Genomic DNA, 20,836 nt, shown 5'->3' with positions numbered 1-20,836 from the left:
AGCGTCTGTGCACACGGAATAATTGTTATCAATTACCTTGAAAAAGGAAGGACCATCAACAGCGAATATTACAAAGTGGCAAAGTGACTTGAGATTTGGATTTTAAACAGTTTTTTTTCACCAAAATAAATAATATAATGGTATATAATTGCTCCAAATAATAAAAGTAAATACAATCCTATCTAAATATGTAACTGTATTTCGTATCTGCATGTTTATACACACATTTACCCAAATTTATTTGCTCCATTAGTTTTGTGGAACGGAAAATAAGTCTGCAGAATGCGAAAAAGTAGCAAAATAAAACCAACAAAATAGTTTTGAAAATATCAACAAAAGAATTGGAACAGCAAAAACAATAACAAATGCGGCGAACGCTGGAAGAGACCAAGAGCGATCAAGCGTGTGAGATCAACTATAATAATAACAGAAGGTAAATTGGAATGAGAGCTGGTACTTGTAGGCTGATGTACATACCATATGTAGTTTGTATTCTAAATATTTGTTTGTAATTGGCAAAAATTTAAGCACATGTGGAGCATAACAACAACAATACAGAAAAAACTGGGTGTGGTGCGAAAAGCTGCTTTGGGAGAGAACCGTAAGTACAAAACATAAGAAATGTAAACATCTGACAGGGAAGAGTGCTAGAATTTCGTTGTAGTCTTTGTATGGCTAAGTGTAAAATGTAAGTTCTTTGGCGGAACTGAATCATGGAAAGATCGCCACTTAAACTTGATGACCTAGAGGCTGTCGCACACATTTTTCACGTACTACTTTTTGCAAACCTTCTACTATAATTTTTGTCTGGTTTTTTTCTGTAAATTTTTAAAAAACCCATAGATCGTACCAAGCCATCAGATTACCATACATCAAATAAAAATATGAACAAGAATTCTAAGATATCTGCAAATATTAAGGTGTTCTAGACATCAATAGTTAAAATCACAAGTGATGTTAATAAGCTACGCCTCTTATAAATATTCACAGACGTCCCCTTAGATAGAGAGGTAGACCCGAACTAAATGAGACGTTTTCACTGTTCAAAAAATAGTCCAACTTATCAGAGCAAAGCCAATAAAACCGATAGCTAGTGGATAAATCAAACATCTTTAGCGGAAATCAATTTAAGTGTACTATCCTTACATAAATCTCAAAATCAACCGAATTTTTTTAATTTATAGACACCAGGTCCGAGAGAACGATATTCTGAAATCCTCTCTCAGTGCGAGTCCAACATTGATAATCTGGACCACTGCGTCGCGGAGCCTACTCCTGATGGAATCTTCAAAACTCAGAAGAAGTTGAAAGCAGCTTCTATTAGGAATACCTTTCAAGCAGAAGATGGCTGCAGGGATGTGCTTCTCCAAAATGCAGCTTATGCCAGGAAAATGTGCATTCATGCCGATAGCAGAGCTGAAATACTGGCCTTAAGCTCTTTGACAGTGCGCTGGAATCTATTCAAGGACGTCATTAAACTGAAAAGTCGATGAGCTGATGAGAAAAGGCATCCCTACCCAGATCCCATTAGGATAGAAACGAGTCGGTGTTCCCGTCTTTTCACACTGTGGCGTTGGATCTATGAACCTTACGCGAGCTCTGTAGGCGTTATATAACAAACCACTTGTTAACAGCATAAAAATTCAGATCCTTTCCCGTTACGTAGATCTGATTGTGTGGGAACACAGCCATTTGTACTATAGAATGATCAATTTCGAGGTTCCCTACTTTTTTAAAGAAAAAACACAGACACTTCCCATTTAATGGGGAATGTTTATTATCATTCGAAAGAACATTCTTTGGCATTTATTTTTGAAGATTATCTCCTTTAAATGATCCAGCCATTGAGTCCACTTTTCGCTGACTCGTTCGAGTATTTCGGCTGGTAACTGGCGGATGACAGGCGTGATGTTTTTCTCCAAGGCCTGAATATAAGCGGGATTGTCCGCATGGACTTTAGACTATACATATCCCCAGAGGAAAAAGTCTAACGGTGTAATATCACACGACCTTGATGGCCAATCGGCCGGCCCAAAACGTAAAATTATCTGCTCACCGAAGTGTTCTCTCAATAAACCCATTGATTGATGCAATGTGTGGGAAGACGGCGCGTCTTATTGAAATTAAATGTCGCCGAGATTCAATTTCAGACATCAAATAGTCGGTTATCATGGTGCGACAACGGTCGCCATTAACGGTTACCTTCTCACCGACATCTTTTTTGAAGAAATATGGACCGATGATTCCACCGGACCCCCCTTTTTCTGAATGAAATGGCAGCTTTCGTCCCAAATGCAGCAGTTTTGCTTGTTCGCATACTGATTTTGCTAGAAATGGGCTTCATCGCTGAACAAAATTTGGGTCGATAACGTTGAAACTTCTTGTAAATTTTCAAGCGCACATATAGAGTTATAAATGACAATTCAACCATTCCACGTGGAATACCAAACGTTCATAAAAGTTCGTCCCGGACCGTTAATCATGTGAAGGAAACACTTTCAGACTCGGTTAACCACGAATTACATTTTCACAAAATTTCAGATTTCTTTTTCACCACATTTGGTTACGGGAAAAGACTTTTCCTCCGCAACTCTAGTGGCACTTATTTTTACAACTCCCTTGATATTTATACTTTGTTTATTACACCGCTTTTGTTGTTGTATACATAAACATATATTAAAGTGGTTATTTTTATATATGCTGCCACACTTCGCCACTTGTTTGCGCGCATTGACATTGATTTACATTTCGTTTCATTTTTATTTTCGTGCCCACACATGTGTTCACCTTTATAGTACTGTTATTACACGCTCATTATTGCGCCCAGGCTTCGTATGCATGCGCTCTCCCACTGCGGCCATGTCGTGTTTAACCCATTCATTTTGGCATTTGTTTATTTTGTTGCTGTTGTTGGCTCCGACATATAGCACAATAGCCGAAGTGTCCTTAAAAGTAACGATAATGATTTTGACAGACAACAAACGCCACACACCCACGAGGGAATTGCGAAGATGCTTTGAGTGAGAAAAGTTTGTATTTTTTATTTCACTTGTTGTTGTTGCGTAATTTCAACCACCTGGCGCTTGCTGTTACCTGCCGTTTGCGTATTTCTTGTGGCACATTGTGTTTTTCGAAGAAATAGAACGATGAGATCCGTTAGCTTGTTTTATCTAATTTTATTTTATTTTGTTTTCTTAATAGATGACACCATATGGAATACCAGGGGCAACCTGAAGAGATTCAAAAGCTGCTATTTCATCTAAAAATCACAACGGTTTGTTGTGGTTTTTGCGCTGGAGGAATCATCGGTCCATATTTTTTCGTGTGATTGCCTGTTAAATTATTTTCTGTGGTGATATGTAAGGTCCAAAGTCTTTGCGAACAATCCCGCTTAGATTCAGGCCAAGGAGCAAAACATCACGCTTGCATTATTCAATATTTACCATACGAAATGCTCCAACGAGTCATCGAAAATTGGACTCCATGGATGGACCATCTAAGACGTAGCCGCGTCCATCATTTTAAAGAGATAGTTCTCCAAACACAAATGCCAAAGAAGTTCTTTCGAATGATGATAAGCATTCTTCATTAAATTTGAACATCACGGTTTTTTATTTAAAAAAGCTAGGGAACCTCGAAATGAATCATGAACTTTAAATCGAGGAAACCTGCTCTATATAGATTTAAAATCTTAACGTAAAGTTTTGTAAAAACATGAAAACTGGTTCGTGGAAGACTGGAAAAAGGTTATCTGGTCGGATGAAATGAAAATCAATCGCTTCAAATCAGTGGCCAAACAGTACTACTCGCGTCGCTCACAAGGAAATCTACAACGACATCATGTGCGATAGACTGTAAAATAAGGTGGAGGCAGTCTCATAGTATGGGGGTTTTTCACTTGATGGAATATTGGTCCGTTCGACATGAGCACTGAAATTATGAGAAAAGAAGACTATTTGAATATTTTGCAGTCAAATTTATCGTACCTTAGGGACAAGTGAAGCTTATCCAGAGGAAGAGATAGTCTTTCAGCTGCATCGAACCGAAACACAATACCAAAATTTGGTGAGGTTAAAGAATTAGCCATAAGCAAGCCCGAAAAAATGTTCTCTTTATAATAATTTTTTATCTTGGCTTTGAGTTTCCTCGACTCCTTGGCATTCTCAAATGCGGAAATGTCAACAAATTTTAGATAGCTTCATATCTCCAGCGAATGGCTTTCGAAAAAGTAAGGACAACCCCCTAAGAATGATTAAGAATACTTGAACATTTGGAACCTCAGGATATCAGAAAAAGCTGGAACACAAAAACCAATGTTGGTTCAAACACTACAAATCAAGTGATGATGAATTCAATTGAAATTTAAAAGCCGAACTTGCGTTATATAATCATCAAGTATACATACATAAGTATATATTTCATAAACCAGCGAACACACTTCAAAAGTACAGACGAGTATAGATTGACATATTTGTATTAAGATTAATGCTGAAACATCAACGCAACCAGTTACGAACACAAACTAGTACGTTTAAAAGAATTTTCTAGCAGAACCGATAAAGAATCCCGGACCATTACCCTGCCGCACCTCATCATCGAACCATTGTTTCATCGCCTCTATGTAACCATGCTCGTTGGAACGTCCCATATAGTAGCTTATCTTGTTATTCAAAAGCATTTGCGTGTCACGTGCCGTCTCCAAATTATTATTCAACATCGCATTCCAAATGGCCCAACCCAAGTCGGGGCGTATATTTAAGACTGTCATCAAAGCCGATTCGAAACCCACCAATAAGCCGCAGGCCAGCAGACGACTGTTGCCCAATATAATGACGCGTCCTTCACGCAAACACGCTTCGCCATCGTCCAGATCGTTGCTGGCAAAATGTATGCCATAGAAATTCGGTATGGTCTCTTCGGCCAGTTTGCAAAAGTCGCGCATGTTAACTAGAAAAAATATTCAGACAGAAAATGTTAATTAAAACGTGAAGGCATAACTGTGTGCCTACATACGGTAGACGCCCGTGCTCAGCGGTAAATGATAGTAGAAGAACGGCAGTGCGGCACAACGTCGAGCGACCAACCGCATATAGCTGACCAGCTGTTCGATTGTGGTGGGCTTGTAGAAGAGCTCGGGTAGGCAGAGCACTGCATGTACGCCCAAGTCATGCGCATGATCGGCCATTACCAGTACATCGGGCAAGGGTGCGCCGCCGACTTGCAGAAACATAACCAATTCGTATTTTTGTGCCGCTTCCCACCAAGCCTCGGCATTCCGCATGCGCTCCGACAAACCCAAGGCGGGACCCTCACCCGACATGCCATTAACTGTTCATAGAATGAAGGAATATTGTGTTGATCAAATGATTGTAGAAAATATATGGACTCACTTAAGTACCTAAAACACCACTTATACGATTACTTTTCAGCCATTCCGCGTAACGATCGATATGCTGGACTTCCAACGATTGTTCTCTAATACAAATTGAATTAGATTTTAACTCGCATTTGCCAAAATAGATTTTTAGGTTCAAATATACTCATTATTTTTGAAGGCAGTGAAGACAGGCGCCATTAGTCCCTTGAAGTCGAAGAATTTTACACGTTTACTCTCCGTTTGTAATTTAGTGTTCCGAGCTCGGATCGCGCGCATTGAGGTCGCATGAACTTCTTCGTCATAACGGGCCGCTATATATTGCTCCATCGCCTTATCTGGTGGTATAACTATTGGCCGACTTTTCTTGTTACCCAGCGTGATGTTATTGAAATGGAAATTCAAAAAAGAATAAAAAAGTAAACTAAAACGTCTTACGTTCTCATTTGTGAATCTTTGTAATGTTATGACAAGCAATATTCTTCGCTACACACGAACGTACATACGAGTATGTATGTACATAGTTCTAGAAGGGAACGATGTGTGAACGATTTCATTCAATCGATTACAAGAAATTATTGCTGTGTATTTCAATCAAGCAGAGGGAGTTTTCGCCTTCGCAAAAGAACACTTAACCTCCCGCGGGAGTCGAGTTTATATAACCGGAACGAACCCGGACTTATATCCAGCCAAGGATATCCAGCTAAAAAACAAATTACTAAGCGGTTCTGGCGAATATGCGAAGTGTAAACTGAGTCCAGCTATTCGCTTAGTTAGTTTGTGCGCTGGATTTGGGACCTGCGACGTGGAAACCACTCGCAAAACTAAGACACCGCAGCCTCGGATGAAAGACGACCACAGCAAACATGATGAATAGATCAAAGCAATGCGTTGATCAGCGCCTCAAAGAATACAAGAACTATTTGGTTCCAATTAGTCAGGAGGATGTGACCCCTTTCCACCTTGGTCGGGTTAAAGACCGACATAAACGCTGCCGTACTGTAGGTCCAACACCCGACCGGAGTGCGACGCTACACTGAACTGAATTTTCAAATTCTACTTGTCTTTAGATTTAAACCACAGCCACCATCAGTCTCCTTAAAAGCCGAGACCATTGAACAGGTTAGAGAAAACTCGAAGGAATTGCTCCCCGTGGTACCAGATTTAAGTCTCCGGTCAGACTTTGTAACTTTTGCTACTACCAGTTGAGCACCCATCAAATGCAATAACTTGAACTTATAGCACTATTTCTGACAAGATTATGCTGAAATCTCGAGGAAACCCATATAACAGACGTAGTGCATATTGTACATATTTCAGTCACCTCTAACGACAGGCATACCTTTCCAGGCGTTTTCAGTACCAATTGGCAATTTGGAATGGACATGGACAATGAATGTTTCAGATAGATTTCTTCTATGCAAGAATGCATTCAAAGGCCATGCGCAGTAAATAGGAAGCCCGAGCTCAAACAGAATCCGAAGTCGGGGTTTCCTTCCACAAACCTGACATCCTGAATGTACTGGTAAGTTACTCGACCGTTTCGGCTTTATCCCAACGGTTTTGCCACTTATTACTAAGCCTTTCATCTAGAAGCCTACTGCTTCCTAGATAATCCTCCCTTTCCACATCATCGTCAGAAATCCAATCATTCTGCAACAATAACACACTCAAGCCTCTCCTTAACCGGAATGCAATAGCTCACAGATCAAGAGGGGGTGCTCTTAACAGCACCGTTGGATCCGTTGAGATGGTGCAACATACAGGCAAGCATAATAAAACGCTGTATGGAGAGGAGTTTTTGACGCTTCAAGACAGTAGTGGCTGCTTTCCACCGTACAGTGACTCCATAAGTGGCACAGGCCACAAATAAGTCACGATATATGGTGCCGTCATGGTTGAAAATCATAACTTTGATGTTGTACATAGGTGATGTTCTCCGGATGGATGAGAAAACTCCAGCTTATTCAACTCAGTACCAATTCAGTTGGAGAGGTCATCTGAGGAAGGACGTGTCCATACTTGGCATCTGGCTTTGGCGCCAAATAGCGAAGAAGACTACCGCACTGTTGTTAACATGACTTGTCTACGCCAGTAAGGAAGAAGAAGAGGAGTCCAGTTAAACCACTAATTGGCGACAAAGGAATCTAAAACACTTTCAGTGTATTTTCGGTACATTTTCATTAAAGATAAAGATGACGATGCGCGGAGACCAGAGGGCCGTTTTCCAATACCACATTTTACATGCCAGGCATAGTTTCCCGCGCGAGAATAACATCTTTCGACTAATTTTTAATCACCAGAACTTTTAAAGAGTAAAATTTCACCACACTTGCTTCAAAATCGAAAGACACCCTGAAAGCATTGTAAAGCAAAATGTGTTTTTTTTTTTTTCAAAAAGCAAAAACGTTTCGTAAGTTCCTCACATAACAAAAATAATGCAATCTTTTTTTAGGTCCTCGGTATCTGCAAAAAAGCCTGTGCCGTCGGACTTTAAGGGTATATTCGCGTCCGTTTTCACAAGCTTCCAATCCGATGAGTAAGTAGGGGTTTTAGGAAACACGAAGAAGATAAAAAATTTCAAAAAATACAAATATTGTTTTCCTTAAAATTTGAACACAAGGAATCAAACATTGCAGTTGAGTTACATTGAAGAATATGCCGTATGGCTCAAGGAACGCCATATAAAAGGTGTGCTAGGTAAGTTTGAGATTTTGTTAAAATATTTGCTAGATTTCACAAATATTCGGCGCATTTGCTCAGTTAACAGCACAGCTGGAGAGGGTCCGGTTTTGGGTTTAATCGAACGCAAATTGAATGCCGAAGCTTGGAGTCGAGCTTGTAAGAAGTGTTCGTTATTGATGATGTTGCAAATTGGCGGTGCGCCGTTGCCCGACGTTTTGGACTTGGCGCGTCACGCCAACGATTTGCATATACACGCTGTGGTCTGTATAGGCGAACTATTTTATGTACCCACCAAAATGGAACAGCTGGTTGGTTACTGTAAAATCGTGGCTGAGAAATGCGCAAATCACTTCTTCTTATACTATCATCTGCCGGAGTTGACGAAAGTCAAATGTAAGTGAAGCGTTCTTTTAGTATTTATTTTAATGTGTTCTTCTTAAACCCAGTCAACCCCGAGGAGTTCTTTAGTAGCGCCGAAATGGTCATACCGACTTTCGCGGGCTTGGTTTGTACACAAACCGAATTGATGACGGCCATCAAATGCTTGAGCGAGGATCGTATTATCCTAATGGGCGATTCGAAAATGCTCGCCAGCGGCATGTTAATGGGTTTCGATGCGGCCATTATGACGGTGGCGAACATGGAGCCCATATTAATGAAGGAGATCTATGACGCAATGTTGCGAAAGGATTTGAAGACAGCTAAAACTAAACAACACTATTTAAATCAACTTATTAGAAATCATGTAACGAAGGGAAAGTCTAGTTGGATTTCGGATATGAAAAAGTGGTTCAATGAGAGAATGCGTTCAAGTGACGGTTGTGGTATTTATGTTGGTACACCGAGAAAATTTGGTGTATACGAATTGTAATAATTGAAGGGGTCTCGTTATTATTGTTTAATGTTCAGCGTTTCTCAGATTAATATATTGATTATGATTATTTGCGTTGTAGTCTTTATTTCAAGTTCTATTTGAAGGAAATGTTAGTCCAATTCATAGACTGGTAAACTCAGTAAGGTGTTTTGACGGATTCAGACCAAAAGGAAAAATGATAATGAAGAGTTCCGATTGTCTTAGGAACTGTATGATGGTAGAATCTAGACAGTGTTTTGACGGGTGTTAGATGAGTTGGGTTGGTTGGGATATCGTAACTTTGCATGTAACCGCCTTTAGTAGGAGATCCCTTGGACTTTCGGATCTAAAAATCCTTGCGTCAAGAGCCATCTTTCAATTAAGAGTTCAGTGGCTGCAAAGCACAATAGAGAACTCTATATTTTTGTAGACAACCGTAACTTCGTTATCTTTAATAAAGCTACATAAATGGGCTGACTTCAAAGAAATTACCGAAAGCACCTTCACCACACTACCCACTCATACGGACGTAATCGTTAGCGAACTGACACAAAGGTGATCGAAACTGCTAGCATGCCGACTGGAAGAATCGCGGAACTCCGCCCCAATTTCCCAGCCGAAGCAGCTATTTTAACTTACACCACGCCGATCCCTGTGATGCGCGAATAAGAGATCTCAGTTTGAAGATTCGGCAAAAGGTAAATCGATACAAGCGGACACAAGCACCTGAAGTCTTGCAACCTATCCACCGGCGTGAGTATGCTTAATTGACATCATGACCGAGTTGAAATTCAATCCAATGGTCATGCCTCTTCGGACCCGAAGAAGTGCGCGAGCTATTTTAGCCGGCAATTCACACGGCATCCTTTGATAGACAAATCCAAACGATGGGTTACCCGACGGCTGCGTAAAGTGCCAAAAGACTGCGCACCACTTACTTTCACCGATGAGGACATTCACAGTGTCATCAATAAGGCAAAATGTTCCATGCTGAAGCACCTAAGCACAACGAGAGTAAGCTTCCTCAATGTGTGGAAAATCGGAAGAGTGGTCCCACTACTGAAGGTCCCCCTACAAAAGGGAGTCCTATCGTTCGATAATTCTCTTCTTCCCAGCAGTAAAGACACTTGAGACATTGCTACTACCGACATTCACACACCACCTGAGTCTAGCAAACCACCAGCATGGCTTCCGAAAAGTGCACAGCACCACCAAAAAACTTAGCGTCATAAACGCCCCGATAATTCATGACCTTAACCAAAAACCACGCAACGCTACTGGAGGACATCGAACAATCCATACTCCCTCCAGGGTTGAATAGTCGGAACAAGCACTACCTGAACGGACGGCAATCATCCGTACTGTTTCGAGGTAAAAATTCCAAATTAAGAAGAATTAAGCAGGGGGTTCCGCAGGGTGGTGTCCTCTTCCCTTTGCTGTTTAATTCGAACGATGGCGTTAAAATTCCGACGGTCAATAACCATAAGATTTTAGGAGACACCCTCTCACAATGGTCCGACTCCGTTTCCTGGGCCTACCGTTGGATGACCTCGATGACAACTTATCTGAAACTTACCACCCTAACGGGGACTAGATGACCCTTACAACAATAATAATACGATCCTCTATCTTATTCAATTCACATTTTCATTGTGCTTTGACTTTGATAACTTTGACAAAAAAAAAGTTTTAAGATGCCTCAATTTTAAATGTAAATTTTGACAAGCCAGACATTGCTGAATAATAAAATAGTGTAGAAAAAGAACGAACCATTTCGGCAATTGAAAGCTTTTAAGAACGCTTAATTATGGACCCAGCAGAATTGAAATCTTTTGAGGGTTTCTTGGCGCCAGTATTCACATGCTTTGAAACTAATGAGTAAGCTCTGTAGTTAACAGTTAAATTTACTTTGAGACCAGCAACAATTTTGCAGAGAGAAAACCTTAAATTTGGCACATATTGACGACTATGCGGAGTGGCTACAAAGGAATGGAGCCGTAGGCGTTTTAGGTGAGTTGACATAGGCACAAATATGGCTCTACCAAAGTCTAAAAGACCAATATACCAACGATAGTCAATAGCATTACCGGCGAAGGTCCCGTTTTGGGAAAAGTCGAACGTCAATTGAATGCGGAAGCTTGGAGCAACGCTTGTAAAAAGTACGAACTAAAAATGCTGATACAAATTGGCGGCGCACCAATGCCCGATGTGCTGGATCTGGCAAGGCATGCGAGTAATTTGAATATAAATGGTGTAGTCTGCATACCAGAGCTCTTCTATAAGCCAAGCGATGTCAAGCAATTGGTGGGCTATTGTAAAATCGTCGCCAAGAATTGTGGGCGGCATCCATTCTTTTACTACCACTTGCCACACTACACAGATGTGTTTCGTAAGTGCAGCATTTAAAACAAATTTCTTGTGCGTCAGAATTTCTTTAACTGTATATTTGTTATTAGTTGACATGCCAGAGTTTTGTGAACTTGCGGAACGGACCATACCAAACTTCGCGGGCATCGAATATTCCCATAGTGATCTAGCCATGGCGGCGAAATGTTTGGCTCCAAATCGCATCATCATACTTAGCGATTCGCGCATGCTCTCCAGCGGTCTGCTGCTCGGTTTCAAAACATTTTGCATGGCCGCATTCAATATGGTGCCGGATACCATGTGTGATATTTACGATTACATGAAAACTGGCAGAATTAATTTAGCAAAGAGAGAGCAAAAACTTTTAAATAGTTCCATACGGGAACATATGACGCGGGAAAATAAGGGTAACTGGGTAAAGGCCATGAAACGTTGGTTTAACGAGGAGTTGAAGAAGCCACAGAATGAGACACCATTTACAGCAGGTCACACACGTAAACTCCACTAGAATTCGTTCTTTTTCCATTATTTTTTTAGTTTTGTTTGTAGTTTCTATTTTTGAGATTCCAATTACTGAAATAAAGAAAACTTTGAAGGATGGGACTTCAAGTAATGTTTTTTAAGAGGCAGACAGATGAAATTCCTCAACTCGCATCACCATAATCCATAATCTACAAAACAAACTTCGAGTTTGCGAGACTTCGATTTATGGAAGGGAATTTTTTTGAAATTGGAGTCTAACGCCAATTCAAGAGTTCGAGTTATGGAGGACTTCCGAGTACTGTAACTACTTTCTTATTTTTTCAAAATAGAAATCAAAATCTCAGAAATCGAAAAGATGCTACAGGAGTTTCCCGACAAGCTCTTTGTTGGAACTCCCAAGAAAGTCGGAAGAGAGGCAGTCTTAAGACCACGTGGAGGAGAGGATTTTAGATCTCATCCAGATAAAGACCGAGCAATGGAAGACCGTTTTTTAGCGATGTCGGCGATCGCATGTACCAAAAACTGACCGATCCAAACGAGATTAGATCTCCGAAAATACAGCACTTTGCCGGATAAAACCCGGTAACGTAGAACCGGCTGTTATGGGAATGGGACCTCAGGCCCGCATGATAGTAACCCCTCTTTGCATGCCCTGCTAACCCTGCACATCTTACATCCCTCTCCATATGGTCCGACCCCGTCGAAACAGCACGTTTCCTGACCCTACCGTTGGATAAGCTCGATGACAACTTATCTAATTCTTACCATCCTAACGGGGATTAGGTACGTCTACGTAACCGGCACGGACACGGATTTTTTATCCGGTCAAGGATTGTCGATTCGGCAGAATTCCGTAAACTAAATTATTCATGATTTATTTTGCAATAGCAGGAAAATTTTCAGTAACAATTTAGAGAACGGAAAAAAAACTAACGAAAATTTTTTTGAAAAAAAGATAATAAGAATAAATTTATTTAAAAAAAAGGTTACTTAATTACGAAAATAATTTGAAATATTAATGTTGATAAAAAATTATTTAAAGATTAAAAAAAAAATAATTATTATTATTTAAAAATTAAAACATTAATATAAATAAAAAGTGGTGAACATTTTAAAAAGATATATTTACTTAAAACAAAAATTTAAGGGATTAAAAAAGTAAGAATAAAAATTAAAAAATTAAGTAAACTGTAAAAACAAAAGTCAAACACCCACTGATGGTAAAAGCGTTAAAATATGTACATGTACATATTTACATACATATATAGAAATGTTTAAGGTTAAATTATGCAATAATTAGTAAAATAAATAACTCAATATTTAAAACTAGTTACCTGAATTTAAAATTAATTACTGAATTTTTTTAATTAAGACAAAATAAAATTAAAATGAAATAATCAAAAATATAATAGTTATACATACATATGTATATGTACATGTGTATGTATATAACATAATTAAAAAAATAATAACTAAATAAAAAATTAACAAAAATTAAAAAAAAGTAAAATATAAATAGTTTTTATAAAAACAAAAAAAAAAATAGATTTATAAACATAATTAAAAAAAGTAAATAAAATTAAAAAACAATATTAAAAATTTAAAATGAAATAATAAAAAATATCATAATTGTAAACAATAAAAAAAATATCATTGAAAAATAAAAAAAAATTATGTATAAGAAATATAATTGAAATAAAAAATTACCGAATACAAAATATAATTAAATAATAAACTGACCGACAATTAAAAGAAAATAAAAATAATTATAAAATAAATAATTATTATAAAATAAAAAACAATAATAAAAATTGGAATGGAAACAAAAAATTACCAAATATACATATAAAAAAAATAATTATAATGAAATTGAAAAAAGTGGCATGGCGAGTTCAAAAGCTTTATTATTTCGCTATAACCAAGTAATCGTAATGAATTAAGCAACTGAAGAATGTAGAAATGTTTATAATATTTTTATAACCCTTTCTAGGTTTTATGAGACCTCTGCAGGCAAAAACAAAAACCAATAAATTTTGTTATATATTTCCTGCTAAATGATTTATTAGATGCATGTGCGTTAATACAAATGTAATTTTACAATATTATGTGCCAGTTCAACCCAATATTTGGCACAATAACCATAATGTTCAATGCAAACTTAAATGATTAATAAAAAAATATCTATCTTATTGGAATAAAAGTGAAATTTGTTTAAAAAATATATATCATATGTATTCATACAAACTTTAATCAGACTTACAAATGTGTTAAAAAGAAAAAGAAATAAAAAATCTGAATAAAATTAGTATGTGCGCGTAACTATTAAAAATGAATATAAAATGTAAATCGAATTGATGAGAGCATGCATGGCGACGGTGGGGATTTGGTAAGCAAAGGGGCAAAAAAAAACTTAATTACAAATTATGGAGATGCGTATGACAGTACAAGCAGCTGCAAGAATCATTAGGAACGTTTATGATTCCTTGTGCTCGCATGTGTTACTTGTATTGAAGGAAAAATAAAAAACGACGATTATATGCAATAACAAGTAATGCGCCGCACAAATATGCGATGAACAATACAGCACACATACAAACACTTTACACAATGATTCAGCCGGCTGGCAGGTTGCACACACGCACACCACACAATACACCTTACGCTGGTGTGACGTCCAGGCAACTAAAACGTGTAACCACCCTCGGGTGCATTCGAATGGCCCGCATTAAATTCGAGCGCACCATTAACCTCTTGTGGCGCCAGCTCCGCTTCAGCATCCTCGCCGCTATTGAAGTATGTATCCACCAGTGCGAAGGCCTTCTTGTATATTTCCTCGTTTTCGTGCTCCTGCAGCTTCTCCAGTTTATCCAAACCGCCCATCTCCTCGACCATCAGGCATAGATTCTCGGTGCCGCCCAACTTTTCGGCCAAAACAAACAAATTACCGAGTCCCATGAGTACCACTTTAACGGTGCGCGGATCCTTGGCGTCGAGTAAATCACAGAATGGCTTCAATATTTGATATTTTTCAATCAGATCGATTATTTGTTCGGGTGTGCCACTCGTTGTGGTATTTGTAACGGCCCAAGCGGCTTCTTTTTGCGATTTGAAATCGCCCTTCTCCAACACATTTCGTATAGGTGTGAAAAGACCTGGAGTTATTTGGAAAAAAATTTAATTTACTGTTTTGCTAATTAAAATAAGATATTTTTAGAAAAACTTTACTGTTTTGTTTTACAAAGCGAGTGTATGATAAAGTATAAGAAAATAAAAAGGCAGTACAAGACAAAATCACAAATTTTAAATTAAACATATAGATTAACATGATTGAGTATAGGTAACAAGCTATGAAAAATAAATATTAGAAAACTTTTGAGAACTATTCCGTACAGAACAAGCCCTTCACAAAAGAAAGTTCAATAGTAACGCATATAGACTCCAAATACATGCATTAGAATATATTTAAAAAAAAAAAAAAATTTATATATATTTCCAAATTCAAGGCTTGTAATTCTTAGTGAAATTCCTACAATTATCCTCTCGTGGTTTTTATATTAAGGTAACATTTTAGTTGAAGTTTGGGAGTGTCCATCACTTTTATGCAATACAAGCAATAATACACATATGTATGTATGTATATATCACAGACTCATTTTAGAGTATACATATTAGTTTTGACCTGATTACCTACATTAAAGCAAGTTATGAAAAGTATTCCCAAATTCATAAAATATTGCCAAATGCGATGATGCCCTACTTTAGAAAATCCACGTTGAATGCCGCCATATTTGTGATAATTTCGCACCACTCTGTTAAAATTTTCTTTTCCTTTTTAATTAGCGATATAGAGCACTCTTTTTCGCATATTTAAAATTGTATTAGCAAAAAAAATTAAATTACTTAATTAAATTCTTGTCTACGCCGCAACTATTCATTAACGTTGATGTGCTCTATTTTCTTTCATACAAATATTTAGACACAACTATGACCAAGTTTATTTTTCATTACTCTTCCTTCCCAAATTAACCGGTAAGCAGGCCGCGCAAACTTGTTCAAATGTATGTATGTGTGTATGTGTATACTTCAAGAGTTTACAAACCATTTGGGCAACAGCCGTAACTAACAGTTTGATGAAATCAACAATTCCTCATCTGCTATTCAGCTAAGCAACTAACCACCCACTAGAATGGCAAATAAAAGCCTCACAATCAAGTCCCTCACTCCATAAAAGCGCTTACAAACACAACATAAATAAGAAAAGTAGCAAAAAACAAAGCAAAGCGTAAACAGAGGAGAAAGAAATATAAAATGCAAACACAAACACAAACTTACCAGCATCGATAACGGCCTGAATCTGCTTCGGATTTCCGGCTGTGATATTACTAACCGTCCAGGCGGCCTCCTTTACAATATTACATTTTGAATGTTGCAACAGAACACCCAATCGGGGTAAACCGCCAGCAGCAATGACTGCGTCCGTCTAGAGGGTTGAGTCGTTGGTGACAGGGCAGTTGGAATTAAATTTCACGCAGGTATTGGCAGGCGACCAAAAATAAAAAAAAAACAGGAAATGAAAATAAAAAAAATAAGGCGAGGAAAATTAAATTGTGTATGCGTATGTGTGAATGTATACTTATATTTTTAGTACAAATATAGTAGCAAATATGCAAATGGAATTTGGTGAAACCAAAAAAAAAAGGTACGCAAATAAATAAAAATTAAGATAAAAATGTTGCTGTGAATTGGAGGCTTAAAACAACAGCGCCAGAAAAGTTACAATGCGGCGTAAATAAGCAATGAGCAAAGTAATTTTTGCAAATTGAAAGGCCGAAGTGACACTTTAGCTCGGGGCATAATTTTTGTGGAAAAAATTAAGTGGGGTGAATGAGTGGTATATAAAAAGCATTGCTTAATAAGTCTTTACCGGATATATCTCGTTGTAAGGTTTTGTAATATTATATTTAGGGATAATTTTTGTTAAAACTGAATTTGAGCCGCTCTATGCATAAAACGTGTATACAGAATAAAAATAATAAATTAGTTTTCTAATAAAAACATTATTTCTACGTGCACTACTCGTATACAATTCTTATATGATGGATTGAGTAAACACCGAAAGAACGGCTGCGGTACTTTCTCTAAACCGCTTTCGCAGTACAATTCCAGTAGCCAAGCAACCAATTCCATCGGTATAGCCGCTAACCTGTGCACCACAGTTAGTACTACCTTCATCAACATGCTAATCCCGGAATCCAAAGTGGAAATTCGTAAATATTCATTTTCCATTTGTGAAATGTGCAGATTATGCAGCAGCGGAAGCAACATCAATGGCAAACATACACAAACACAGCTAATAGCAAGAACTCATGGCACACAGACGCAACACCACCACCACGCCTTCATTAGCTAGTTAAGTACTAGCAGGTTGCCTGACTGCCACCCTCTCTTTTATACGCTCCAGCTTACTTTCTCGCAATTTTAATGCGGATCTGTGTCAAGTAATCGACGCCAGCTTTGAATTCATATGCAAATTTACACATAGTTATGCAAAAACTCGGCGTCCAAGCTTTAAGAGGCTAAAGGGAGCGAAGGTAAGTTGTGGCGTGCATAACAGCAAGTGATTGCGACCAACCAACAGACGCGTATTATTCTCAACTACACAAATGGTGTTTGTTACCGAAAATTTTATATGTGCATAAGATCAGTGCTGTAGAGAGGGAAACAAATATAAATGTAGCTAAAGTCAGCTTAACTGGCACACGGAGGCTAGCACTTATTGTTGGTGCAGCCGTTTCGTTTTGCATTTTAATCCTAAATCACACGTTGTTTTGTTTAGCTGCATTTCCGAATGTGCATTAATGTTTAACGAATGGATTCACATTGAAGTTCTCGGCATGTACATACATACATACTCGTATATGGTGCATGATAAACCTAACACTTATAATTGCACTCACCTGCAGATCAGTGCCGGTTACGATATTTCCCACGCTGCGTAGTGCTGGCACAATTATAGAAGGCTCGTCAGTACCAAGCAGTTTTACTAGATGCGTCACTGCGCCTGTGTCGACGACCGCTTGGATTTTCAAATTTTCATCATCCGTCACATATGAGAGTGCCCAACAGGCATCAGCTAACACTTGTGAATCATCACCTAACAGTAATTGCGATATCACGGGCAACAAACGTTTAATTTCATCAAATGGTGGTGATGGATTTTTGTTGCGACACAAATTCGACATCAACCAAACAATGTTGCGCAAAAAGGAAAGTGGTGTTTCAAAATTTATCAAACCAAGTATACCATCCACAACATTATGTTGTATGACGATGTCACGTGCGGCTGCTCCGTCTCCGGCTATATTACCCAGAGCCCAAACCGCCTGCTCGGCAAGATTAATGGACTTGGATTTCAACAACGCAACAAAATGTGGCACAGCATTTTGCTCGATAACGCAACGTGTTTGCTCCGAAGTGCCAGAAGCGATGTTGGTAAGCGCCCAGGCAGCTTCAAATTGTAGCAAAGGACTATAAACAGAACACGAGATATGTAAAAGGAAATAAGTAAAATTGCTACGCATATGGTTAACGTGAGTTTGCCTACTTCTCGTGATTTTGTAGAAAACGTATGCAAATGGGAACAATGCCATGTCCTATCATCAAATCAATAGGCGGATTACGTTCGCGACTTAGCATTTTACGTGCTGATTGCATGCCTACGAATTGACGATCGACATCTTGACCATTCATAGCGGCAACCATTTCGTCGATGCTCATTTGCACGGGCGATTGGCTATTATTCTCTTTCAGAGGAGATACAATATCCTCTTCGTTGATGTTGCGACGTTTGAAAAGTTGATCCTCTTTCTTTGATTTGCGCAACTCCACAGTAACTTCATGGCGACGCATGCGAGAATCCTATGTATAAAAAGTATTAATTATTTCATAGTTTAAAAATCCAGTGTGAGATACTAACCTGTGAGTTAATCGAGTTCGATTTGTACGAATTTAAACGTGTTGTATCTGATTTACTCATTTTGTTGCTGATGTATAATAATGCAGGAAATAAAGAATAATGCAGCGATGCTAAAGTTTTGATGAAACAAGTATAATATATATTTGGGAGATGTAAAATTTTTGATTTTCTAAATAATAATATTTCCTGTCAATATTCATACATAACTAAATACAGCAGAAATATATTTTAAATTTTTTCTAGCACTCAATAATATTCAAATTGATCCTGAACTCCCACAACAGCCGGTTCTACGTACCGGAATTGACACGGATTTTATCCGTTCGGATCGGTGAGCATTTTATTAATTCAAATTGATCCTGTTACTCAAAATGGCAGACCACGCAGAGGATAAGTTTTACATCACAAAGGTAGCAGGCATTTTATCGTTTCCAACCCGAAATGTAAGTACACATTCTGAGGTCTTATACAAATATGTACATGAAATCCATAGCCACATTGTTTACAATTTTCTAGAAATTTTGCGAACCTTTTACAAATGAAAACCTACCTGTCTTTATTTTAGCCCAATGAACTAGGTTTCAGTTAAAAATAACGTAACTTCACAAAAATTTGCTTAATAAGTTCAAGACAGGTTATTCTCACCTTAATTTTCCACCTTTGACACAATAATATTTCCAATAATTGCAATGCAAGTTTTATTTTAAAAATTAAATAAATTTGTAGGGAAAATAATAAAAATTCATGCAATGAAATAACTTGTTAATTCTTTCTATTCGACTGTCTGCTCGGCAATAAAATGCCGTTTGAAAATTCAAAATTTCCCCTGCAATTCACGCAGACTTGACGGGAGACTTTTCAACGTTGATTTTTGTTTTTGTATAAAACGTGCATATGCAGCGAAATGGCAAAACACATGCAATGAAAAGGCGCAAATTTGATCTTCGCGCAATAACCATTGTGGGTTAAAGCGTGTAAACAGCTGTGCCGCTGCAGTGTAGAGAAATAGTTCACTTTTTTGCAAACAATTAGTTTTTGTTGTAAACGGCCACTTTTTGCAGTGTGTGTTGATTTGTTCTCTTACTCTAGCCTGTGCTCAATGCTAAGATCGGTATGTAACAAGCGTAAAAGTCTCCAAAAGTGGTGTTGCCTGGATTTGAGATCAACTCAGGGTTGCATTATGATGTACTACTTTTATAATTGGAGAAACACAGGGCGTCGGAAAGCAATATGTTTCGTATTTTGTAGAAAACTTTAATTTGCTGCAAAAGAAACAGTGACAGTAACTGATGAAAACTTCAGCTGATATCAAAAAAAAAATTGTAGTTCGATATTTTATTGATTCAAACTTAAAAATATTTGGATTAACCAATTTTAAATGCTTTAAAAGCCTGCTTTAAAAGCCTGCATATTCTTTGTATACTCCCAGCGCTACATAAGTCATTCGCTGTTGACCTCTGCAATGTGAATACGCGAAACGCCACGTTGTGGTAGGCTTAAAAGCATTTATTATCAACATAATCAAGGACGTCTTATCAAAATCAAGCTAGCAGGGGTCTAACATGGCATCCACAATTCATTTGAGTAGCGCGTCCTGTTTGCAGAGATGAATAATGCTGAGCACATAACAGCCACGAAATGCTCTATTCAGCATTGTTAACATTTACTCTCGCTGTATGCTTTGCGCTCTCTATCTCTTATTAAACACTGGTATGTGGAGCCCTTTTCAGTTTTCGCTCCACAAAGCGCCCTTTGCTCGAATAAAAATTAATTTTACAGCACCAGAGAGTGGGTGTGTGTCCAACAGCCGTTAACTAATACGAAATGTACGAAGCGGCAGTCGCCAGCAGCAACAGCATCAGCTACGACGTTGGTGCAATTTGATTTCATGCGTCAGTTCACACCTAAAAATTGTTTGGGGTGCTCCAACAGAGCAATTCCTATGCAATGCAATTTGCCTTGCTGTGAGTTTACAATATTCGTAAGTATATAGCTGCACGAGAGGGGAGAAAAAACGAAGAAAAGTTTGTTGCAAGTGAAAATTTACGAAAGTGTAGTACGTCTTTAAGCGCGCGCCGCACCTTTGTAACATACTCCT

At 38.1% G+C, this 20,836-nt stretch overlaps 4 protein-coding genes across 4 annotated transcripts; 2 read left to right on the top strand and 2 right to left on the bottom strand.

The window, feature by feature from the left end:
- Positions 1 to 4,458: 4,458 nt before the first annotated feature.
- On the bottom strand, positions 4,459 to 6,436 carry LOC126752185 (N-acetylneuraminate lyase B-like). The gene is made up of 4 exons (XM_050462802.1): positions 5,541 to 6,436; positions 5,399 to 5,475; positions 5,014 to 5,328; positions 4,459 to 4,947 (listed from the first exon to the last, which is right to left on the bottom strand). The coding sequence occupies exons 1-4, from the start codon at positions 5,702 to 5,704 to the stop codon at positions 4,532 to 4,534; spliced, it is 972 nt and encodes a 323-aa protein (XP_050318759.1). The 5' UTR covers positions 5,705 to 6,436; the 3' UTR covers positions 4,459 to 4,531.
- A 1,132-nt stretch (positions 6,437 to 7,568) lies between these two features.
- Positions 7,569 to 8,933, top strand: LOC126752196 (N-acetylneuraminate lyase B-like). The gene is made up of 4 exons (XM_050462820.1): positions 7,569 to 7,913; positions 7,998 to 8,074; positions 8,138 to 8,452; positions 8,506 to 8,933. The coding sequence occupies exons 1-4, from the start codon at positions 7,813 to 7,815 to the stop codon at positions 8,928 to 8,930; spliced, it is 918 nt and encodes a 305-aa protein (XP_050318777.1). The 5' UTR covers positions 7,569 to 7,812; the 3' UTR covers positions 8,931 to 8,933.
- A 1,741-nt stretch (positions 8,934 to 10,674) lies between these two features.
- On the top strand, positions 10,675 to 11,787 carry LOC126752195 (N-acetylneuraminate lyase B-like). The gene is made up of 4 exons (XM_050462819.1): positions 10,675 to 10,790; positions 10,846 to 10,922; positions 10,987 to 11,301; positions 11,369 to 11,787. Exons 1-4 carry the CDS (start codon positions 10,720 to 10,722, stop codon positions 11,785 to 11,787), a joined length of 882 nt encoding a protein of 293 aa, XP_050318776.1. The 5' UTR covers positions 10,675 to 10,719.
- A 2,006-nt stretch (positions 11,788 to 13,793) lies between these two features.
- LOC126752171 (importin subunit alpha) lies at positions 13,794 to 19,535 on the bottom strand. Its single transcript, XM_050462777.1, has 6 exons — positions 19,384 to 19,535; positions 18,739 to 18,848; positions 18,367 to 18,680; positions 17,720 to 18,290; positions 16,095 to 16,242; positions 13,794 to 14,914 (listed from the first exon to the last, which is right to left on the bottom strand). The coding sequence occupies exons 2-6, from the start codon at positions 18,796 to 18,798 to the stop codon at positions 14,445 to 14,447; spliced, it is 1,563 nt and encodes a 520-aa protein (XP_050318734.1). The 5' UTR covers positions 18,799 to 18,848; positions 19,384 to 19,535; the 3' UTR covers positions 13,794 to 14,444.
- Between the last annotated feature and the right edge of the window lie 1,301 nt (positions 19,536 to 20,836).

This window comes from Bactrocera neohumeralis, chromosome 3 (assembly GCF_024586455.1).
Source record: "Bactrocera neohumeralis isolate Rockhampton chromosome 3, APGP_CSIRO_Bneo_wtdbg2-racon-allhic-juicebox.fasta_v2, whole genome shotgun sequence".
NCBI lineage: Eukaryota > Metazoa > Arthropoda > Insecta > Diptera > Tephritidae > Bactrocera > Bactrocera neohumeralis.
This window is presented reverse-complemented; position numbering and strand designations above follow the sequence as displayed.